The sequence below is a fragment of the Argentina anserina genome, chromosome 3, assembly GCF_933775445.1.
Source record: "Argentina anserina chromosome 3, drPotAnse1.1, whole genome shotgun sequence".
Classification (NCBI taxonomy): domain Eukaryota; kingdom Viridiplantae; phylum Streptophyta; class Magnoliopsida; order Rosales; family Rosaceae; genus Argentina; species Argentina anserina.
Genome location: NC_065874.1, coordinates 184,323 through 193,815, shown reverse-complemented (window position 1 = coordinate 193,815; position 9,493 = coordinate 184,323). Strand labels below are relative to the sequence as shown.

At 38.7% G+C, this 9,493-nt stretch overlaps 2 protein-coding genes and 1 non-coding gene across 3 annotated transcripts; 2 read left to right on the top strand and 1 right to left on the bottom strand.

The window, feature by feature from the left end:
• The first annotated feature begins 4,107 nt into the window (after nucleotides 1–4,107).
• On the top strand, nucleotides 4,108–5,446 carry LOC126787652 (acyl carrier protein 3, mitochondrial). The gene is made up of 3 exons (XM_050513541.1): nucleotides 4,108–4,226; nucleotides 4,506–4,716; nucleotides 4,947–5,446. The coding sequence occupies exons 2-3, from the start codon at nucleotides 4,516–4,518 to the stop codon at nucleotides 5,124–5,126; spliced, it is 381 nt and encodes a 126-aa protein (XP_050369498.1). The 5' UTR covers nucleotides 4,108–4,226; nucleotides 4,506–4,515; the 3' UTR covers nucleotides 5,127–5,446.
• On the bottom strand, nucleotides 5,254–7,671 carry LOC126787651 (uncharacterized). The gene is made up of 2 exons (XM_050513540.1): nucleotides 7,323–7,671; nucleotides 5,254–5,860 (listed from the first exon to the last, which is right to left on the bottom strand). The coding sequence occupies exons 1-2, from the start codon at nucleotides 7,657–7,659 to the stop codon at nucleotides 5,523–5,525; spliced, it is 675 nt and encodes a 224-aa protein (XP_050369497.1). The 5' UTR covers nucleotides 7,660–7,671; the 3' UTR covers nucleotides 5,254–5,522.
• Nucleotides 7,672–9,403: 1,732 nt separating this feature from the next.
• Nucleotides 9,404–9,477, top strand: TRNAI-AAU (transfer RNA isoleucine (anticodon AAU)). Its single transcript has one exon. It is a non-coding gene; the product is annotated as a tRNA-Ile (tRNA).
• The last annotated feature ends 16 nt before the right edge of the window (nucleotides 9,478–9,493 follow it).

Here is a 9,493-nt window from a genome sequence, read left to right as displayed (position 1 = left end):
AATCCAACATCCACAGTACCAAGAATATACCGTAGAATCCACTTCACAGCTTGCCAATGGCCTTTACCTGGATTATGCATATATCTGCACACTACACTTAAGGCCTGTGAAATATCTGGTCTAGTACACACCATGCAATACATCAAGCTACCAACAGCACTAGCATATGGAACTTTAGCCATATATTTTCTCTCATCATCTGTACTAGGAGACATAGAAGATTTAAGCTTGAAATGAGAGGCAAGAGGTGTACTTACAGGTTTAGTTTCATTATCAATGCCAAACCGTTGTAGTACCTTCTTCAAATATTGTTTCTGTGATAAACAAACCTTGCCTTTAGATCTGTCTCTTTCAATTTCCATGCCCAAAATCTTCTTTGCTTCTCCCAAATCCTTCATCTCAAATTCACAACTCAACTGTGACTTTAATTTATCTATCTCCACCTTGCTCTTAGATGCAATCAACATATCATCAACATATAAGAGCAAATAAATGAAGGTTCCATCCTGTAGCTTGCGAAAATAAACACATGGATCATAAAGACTTCTTGTGTACTTCTGACCAGACATAAACTTATCAAATCGTTTGTACCACTGCCTAGGAGATTGCTTCAACCCATATAGAGATTTATGCAGTTTACAAACCAATTTTTCCTTACCGGCAACTTTGAAACCATCCGGCTGGGTCATATAAATCTCCTCTTTCAATTCACCATGTAAGAAAGCAGTTTTAACATCAAGCTGTGCTAACTCAAGATCAAACTGTGCAACCAAGGCTAAAAGAATACGAATAGATGAATGTTTCACAACTGGAGAAAATACCTCATTGTAGTCTACTCCTTCTTTCTGTGCATAGCCCTTTGCTACCAATCTAGCCTTGTACCTTGATCCTTCCTTTTTAGCAAATACCCACTTGCAGCCAATTGCTCTCTTCCCATGTGGTAACTGAACCAACTCCCAAGTCTTGTTCTTGTAAAGAGACTTCATCTCCTCACCCATAGCCTTTTCCCACTCCACCTGATCTGAATGTATCACAGCTTCTTCATAGGTAGTAGGAACTTCTTCTTCAGTCATTGGAAGTGCATAAGTCACCATATCATTAAGCCATGCAGGCTTTGGAGCATCTCTTTTTCCCTTTCTAACTGCAATAGGTTCATCCTTTTGTGGAGACTCCTGAGCTTGAGCCTCTACTTCAATACTACTATCCTCATTGGTTGATTCATCTGGAGCTTGATCATCTTTTTCCTTAGGCTCCACCTGCTCCAAGCTCTCTACAACCACCTTCTGCTTCTGAGAAATATTCTGCTCACTCTGATTAAACATAACAGACTCATCAAATGTAACATCCCTGCTCACAATAGTTTTTCTCGTATCCGGACACCATAGCCTGAATCCCTTCACACCATCACTGAAACCCATAAAAATAGCTTTCTTTGCTCTTGGATCAAGCTTGCATTCCCTGACATGATAATAAGCAGGACAACCAAAAATATGTAAGTAATGATAATCAGTAGCAGGTTTTCCAGACCATACCTCCATAGGAGTTTTCCCATCATTTGCAACTGTAGGCAGCCTGTTAATAAGATGGCCTGCATATGTAACTGCCTCTGCCCAGAACTTTTTGTCTAATCCAGCATTAGACAACATACATCGAACCTTCTCTAACAAAGTTCGATGCATGCGTTCTGCTACCCCATTTTGCTGCGGTGTTCCACTAACTGTGAAGTGCCTCACAATGCCCTCATCTTGACATAATTTCAAGAACGGATCAGACTTGTACTCACCACCATTATCTGATCTGAGCCTCTTAATTTTTCGACCGGTCTGAGTTTCAATCATCTTCTTCCACTTCACAAATATATCTAAGACTTCATCTCTATGCTTCATGGTGTACACCCATACTCTTCTAGAGAAGTCATCAACAAAAGTAACATAATACCGCTTACCTCCCATAGATGTAGTCTTTGTAGGTCCCCATACATCTGTGTGAACATAATCTAAAACTCCCTTAGTTTGGTGAATCGCTGTACCAAACTTCACTCTAGTCTGCTTTCCCAAAACACAATGTTCACAGAACTCCAATTTGCAAGTCTTTGCACCTTTCAACAAGCCTTGCTTCACCAATCCTTGCATTGCTTTCTCACCAGCATGTCCAAGACGCATGTGCCATAATCTGGTAGTGTCTGCATCATCTGTAGTCTCAGAAACTGCTGTTTCACTTGTAACTGCACCTCCTTGTAGAAAATACAAGTTTCTTTCTCTAGTACCCTTCATAATCACAAGTGAACCAGAAACAACTTTAGCAACACCATTTTCCAATATAATTTTGTGCCCCTTTGACTCCAAAGTTCCCAAAGAAATCAGATTTTTCTTCAAGTTCGGAACATACCGAACGTTTGTCAATTCTCTAGCACTCCCATCATGCATCTTCAGACGAACTGTACCAAGCCCTTTAGTTCTGCAAGGACTATCATTACCCATGAGAACAAGTCCACCATCCAATTCCCTCAAAGTAGAGAACCATTCCCTGTTAGGACACATGTGGTGGGTACAACCAGAATCCATTATCCATCTGTCAGAATAATCAAGTGCCAATAAACTTGCCAAAGCAAAATCAATCTCAATGTCTTCAAAGTAATCTGCACTCAAAGCAAAATCAAAGTCATCATCATCTTCAATTTTTGCCACATTCACTTCTGAACCTTTCTTGTCTCTATTCTTCAACTTGGGACAATCTTTCTTCCAGTGCCCCTTTAGACGACAAAAGGCACACTCATCTTTTGCAGGAAATTTACTTCTTGACTTGGAACGAGATTTACCTCTATTTCCACCAGACTTTCTGTCATCAGATCTTCCTCTGACTACAAGTGCTTCACCTGACACCCTGCTTTGCAATTGTTTCTCCTTCTTTCGACACTCATTATTAATCAAAGAATTGCACACATCATCAAATTTCACTTCATTCTTTCCATGCAACAATGTTGTAATCAAATGTTCATAATCATCAGAAAGGGAATTTAGCAAACATAAAGCTTTATCCTCATCATCAATTTGGACATCCAAATTAACCAAATCTGCAATTATCTTATTGAAATCACTGATGTGCTCAGGCATAGAAATACCTTGTCTGTAGTCGAAACGGAAAAGTCTCCTCTTCAGGTGAAACCGATTTTCAGCACTCTTCACCATGTACTGGTCTTCTAATTTCTTCCACAGCTCCTTTGCCGAAGTCTCCTTCATAATAAAGAACTTCTGATCCTTAGCAAGGCACATTCTGATAGAACCACAAGCCCATTTATTAATCTGTTTCCATTCTGCATCGTCCATATCTTTCGGTTTGTCTTCAAGAGCAATATCCAATTCTTGTTGACCCAAGAGATCCATCATCTCACACTGCCACATGCCAAAATTATTTGTTCCATCGAACTTCTCAACTTCAAATTTGGCACTACCAATTGATGGTCTAGCTCGTGAAGAACCCGAAGATGACGAGCCATCTTTCTTCTTCTTATCATCACCGTCACCCATGATTTCCAATCAATAATCAACTCCCAGTTCAGAACAAGTGCTCTGATACCAGTTTGTTGTGCGGAAGCGTAACAAACAGCAGTATTGGAAATAATGGAACAACCAAACAATGATAAGAAAAACAAACACACGAACACAAGATTTATAGTGGTTCACCCAATCAATGTGATTGAGCTACGTCCACTTTCGGAGCCGGCGAGAACTTCTACTATAATCAATTGGAGAGAATACAATAGAGATTTATACTAAAACCCTCTAACTCAAAACCCAAACTTGGCAGCTACTGCCTTTGCTCTTAGGTTGATTACAAATTCCCTCTCTCTCCCAATATGTTGACGGCACAACACATATATATATACCCTAGCATATATATATCCTAATTAACCTAGGCATGCATTCCCCACGTGATCAGAGTGGGCTAATCCACAAGTTGGGTTTTATCCAACATTCAATTAAAGCCAATTCCAATAAGAAGAAGGAAAAAGAACAGTGTTACATCATTTGTGATCGATGGTTTTAGGTAATCATAATCATAGCGTTAAGACAAATATAATTTAAAATGGACTTTGATATGTTGGGCTTTTTGTGTAAGAGAATATAGGCAGGCCTGAAGAAAAGCAAAGCGACCTGAAGAAAAACGCAGCCACACAGAGCCCTTTGTTCTTGAGCGAACACGGAGGAGCAGCAGCATCAGCCCTCGTGAGTGATCAGTCTCTCTACTTTCATCTCAAGTCTTAGCTATGTTTGTCTCTTTGTCTACTAGCTACCTCTTAATTGATCTGGGCTCTGTCACTTCACTCCTATCATATTCGTCGACATTGAGTACTGCCAAACCCAGCTTCTAAATCCAGCAAAAATACCCAACTGTTGTATCTTGAATGCAAGTATTCATCTGTTTCACTGATAAAGCCAACAAGCCTGGTGGGACTTGGTTTGGATCTATCATTTGTAGTAAATTTGAGTTCTTGATGCTTTCAGGTAATTCAAGATGCAAAGCGTTAAAAATTCCATCTTGTGGTACGTGAGGATTGGGACTTCACCACAAAACTTGATGCTGGCTGAAAGAGGAGGCAATGTGCCCAAGTGTTTGAGTCGCCATCTGTGTGCATCAACAATCACCAACACTGATCAGATTTTGGACCGAGTGGTTGGACTGGTGAAGAAGTTTGATAGAATTGAGTCATCTAAGGTACTTGTTCCATTCCTTCTAGCTTCTTTCCCTCTGCTGTCTCTGAGTCCTATTACTGTACTTATTTGAATGGAGGCACTCATGTTCACATTACGCCACATCATGTTGAGTTGTGGCTATTGAGTATTCATTGACTTATTGATGAGCTTCATGGCTAATACTCTTGAATTTCAACCAATTTTTAACAAGACTGAGAGAAATTTGAGATGCCAATGTGACCCTTGAAACAGGTTACTGAAACAGCTCATTTCCAGAAGGACTTGAGCCTTGATAGTTTGGACAGGGTGGAGCTTGTTATGGCCTTTGAGGAAGAATTCTCCATTGAAATCCCTGAGAAAGCGGATGAGCTCACCTGCTGTGCTGATGTTGCAAAATACATAGTCTCTGAAGCTGACCAGAAGAGTGCTTAAAGTGTGAGTGGTTGTTTTTATGTTTGGTGAACTAGTAGTCTCTTAGGATTCTCATGTCATTTCCATTAGTCATATCATCTAACCTAAACTGTCTGCAAACCTCAAGGCTGGTTGATATCACATCTCATATTGCAAAACTTATATGGTATTAATTCATGGCCCAAAGCTGTAGTCTATACAACCAAATATGAGGTTTTGTAATGTTTACATGCATGATCTCTGTCATGCTATGAATTTATATAGGTATACACACATGATGATCACACTTTCAGCTATATACATGTGGTAAGTAGAATTCTTACCACTCTCTCTCAATAGAATTCGAACCACTGTATCTCAATGCTGTGACTGAAGCGCCTTCCAGATGAGCTGTCTCTTTAGTTACTAAGAATGGGTTTACATCTGTTTGTTGTTGCTTGCTTTCTCAATGCATGATTGTGAAGGCTTAGGAGTCAAATTCTGGAATCTTATCCTTCCAGTGCTGTAGGTTCTAATACCATTACCAACTGATGATAATTTTAGCCCCTTGTGCCTCTTTACAAATGCTGCTTTGCACTGTGTGTTCTTTGGTACACGAATTACTCTGGCGCAACATAGTTTGTCCAAGTTGGGAACCGCATGTAGATCGGAAGGTAGATCAATCATGAAATCTCCATATTCATCTGTAACACCTTGTGACCGACTTGATTTCCTTTTTCTCCCACCCACACGGCAATTCACAGACACCACGGCACCTGCAGAATTTGAGATAACCAATGATGTTGATGATGAATGTTGGTGCTGAGTATCAGCAGCCTCATATCTAGCGAAAATGATTACATGATCTGCCGTCAGATGAAAATGCTGGGGCAATAGTTTAGATGCCATGTTCTGTATGGTTTGTCAATTTAAATTTAGATTATATTAAATGGTTGTCTTGCATTGAATTCATACAGAGAAATCTTTTCAATTCTTTTTCAGCTGAATGGTCGTTTCCAACAGACCCTATATCAACTTATTAAAGAATATCATAGATTTAGATGATGTTTTTGCTTAGCATTCAAGTCATATATATATATGTTAATTTAATCTTGATTGTTTTTCAAAGCTGATTGTGAATTGCTTTCTGTAAGATCGAGAGTAATAGTAAGATGCTGATGTGCTGAGGTCTGGTTCCAGTTTCTCTACGCTACATGCTGTACAAGCCTCATGAATTGTCCCTTGAAATATATGTCAAAATCATTTTCAGTATCGTTGATTTTCACTGGTCCAACTTGCACATCAAAATTTTATGTGATTGCTTTAGAGAGCAGTTATGCAATATTAACATATACACATGTATGAAAGGAATGTTCTGAATATACGAGGGCGACCCCCCTACTAGCCTTCATGACAAAACTAAAAGAGAGCAAAAGTGATCATTCATACCTAACCTCAGGTTTAGTTTAAGTGGGTTAGAGAAATTATATGTTGAGTTTGGTTTTCAAGGAGTGGTTGTTTCTTCTTCTGATCGGGCTAAAAACATAAATCATAATTGATAAACACAAAAAGCAATATGAAATCTACTTAATCAAACAAAACATGCTAAAGTGTTGCCTAACAAGCGGTAAATAGTTTTGTATCACATATGAAATCTTCTAACTGAATCAAGACTCGATCTTAGAATTGAACCAATTGATGCATAGACGCATGGAACAATGAGTGAGTTGCAATGAATCCAAAATCGCGGTGAAGAGATATTTCTGGTTTTAAGTTTCAATCAAGAAGCTGATATAAACAAATCGATGTTTTCGGTTGGATTCTCAATAGGAGTGACAATATTGCCAAGGCAGTCGAAAGTGAAATATAAGTTACTGTACATATTTGTTTTTTAAGGAAAGCTAGCTAGAACCATGGCCTTTTCCAGCAGCCTACCATTAACATGCATGATGCTTCTCAAAAAGAGCATGAAGGACACTCGATTTATCTAGTTTGATTATCAATAACATGCAGCTAGTAGCGATATGAATTACTTGAACAAACGCGCCTACATATACGTAAGGTAACTACAGAAGTACGAGAGAAAGAGAGACGGAAGTGAACTACTTGATTGGCAATGGAATCCGTATACATATATGATGTCATGATGACATTGCTCACATATATACACATAAAAATATGCATGATAAAATAGAGTTCAAATAAGTTTTTCATATGTAAAAGAATTAGAAAGATTACCTGATACAGGCCATGCATGAAGATGAAGCTGATGAGCTTGATGTTCATGGTCATCAGAAAGACTACAAGCCTCTTCACAATGGACGGAGCCAGTAATTAGTACCGTAGAAAGCTTCTCTTCTCCGTATCCAGCAATCTGCACCAGATCCTTTCGGCTGGAGAGTATCTGGTGTAACGGGTTTTGCTGCTGCAGTACTGCTACTTGATCATGATCATCCGCCATGGAAACTGTGATGAGACAGCAGAAGAAGAAGAAGATGAAGAAGAAGATATTGTAGTAGGACATGTTGATGCTATTCCTCAGAAGCTTGTGGCAGCCGCAAAAGTATAAGTTCATTTTGTTTGTGCTTGTTTTACGTTTAATATGATGCAGGAATTAGTTTGCACGCGATAGCATATATAGGAGGATCCTCGCTCCAAAGCTAGCCAATACCTTTGATATAATTTATTGATTTTATCAGCTAATCCTTTTCTGTATTGATTATTCTAGCCGAGTTACCGCTTTGCCCACCTCAAAATTTTGTTTGCCTGTCAATAGTCGACATCCCCGAATTGGTGTCTAGGGGTTTCTTTGGTCATAGTATGAAGAGGGTGCTATAGAGAGATTGAGAAGGTGGAGTAGAGAGGACAATGCAAGGAAGAATAGAAGTAGGAAAGTTAGAGGGGAAGTTAATTTGTTGGTTGGTAGCCTACTCTTATCTTGTACGTATTCTTGTGTTCAACAGAGTTTAAGGGACAATGACACATATATAATCCGCTTTACTTTACTACATTAATACGTAGATCGAGCTTCTTCTTTCAACCCAGACACGTCCGTAAATAGATCTTCACCTCCAGTCTCAGACGATTTCAGTAATCAACAAGCAGCACCTGATCCATGTTTGATACTTATTAGCTTAGGTAGGTTAGAAAACATGGTCGAACATTATTCTTATTCGTACCTCGCACCTATACACACACATTTGTGTTATCTAATTTTCTAGGTAGGTAGCCCCATTACACTTACTCTGCAACAATCTTCAATTTTCTAATTGGAACATATTAGTGACAGCTGACTGGTCAACTAAATTTCCTAAGCATGCTGAAATTCCCAAAACTGGCTTACACAACTTAGAATAATGATTATCTGAGATGGTGTTTAAGAACAAGAACTAACATAGCTAGAGGTAAGAGAGAATTAGTAAATCAAGCTGATTAGCCCATGAGATTTATGCAAAACCAGTATTTGAAGTCATATTTCCCATTTCCAGCCATTTTGTTGGAGAGTGCAATTCTCTCGAGATATAGCTAAGCAATCGACATCGATCAAGCTTGCGGTGTGAGCATACAGATACATTTTAAGAAACATATATAGGCGCCGTGCAAGTAACTAAAATCAGATAGATATATCGATCGACTCGATCAAAGTGTGCCTTACCACATACACTTTCGATTAATTGTTTCAATGCTAGCTTAATGAATTTATGTGTGATTAATGGTTTTTACTGAGAATTCTTTTGAAATTGACATGTTAATTGTATATTGCGTGAATCAGGATTGAAAATGTCCTGCCAATTGCATTTGTACCATCCTTTTCGTGCTTAATTAGTACTTCAGATAACAAAAACACCAGTTTTTATTTGTTTTCTTGGTCGATACTAACTAGTAACTAATTGATATCAAGGATTCAACTCATTCAAGGTCTTCGCTGCATATGTATACGGATGCCAGGGAGCTAATGTCGAGCTTATAATCTTGTACCGATAATTAACTTGATCGAATACTAAATTTTTACCAGCTAGTCCATCAATGTATATGGATGTCTGATTAATGTTATTATAAATATGCGATTGATGTATCAACAATTGCTACCAATCAAATATTAATTTGCATGATGGCGTAATTAAGCAGGGGGATTAGGACAGAATGTTTGCGGGGTGAGTGACTGACTATTACGTTGATTTAAAAGGTAATGCGTCATAATTCATTCTCTCATACACATTCTGAAATAATTAAGCTGATATAATCAACTTGAGATGGACATCGGTCTAGTGGACTAATGATCGGTTAAAAAAAGGACTCTATGACCAAAGATTTCAACAGGCCTATTAGCTCAGCTGGTTAGAGCGTCGTGCTAATAACGCGAAGGTCGAAGGTTTGAGACCTGCATGGGCCAATCTGTTTTTCTTGAA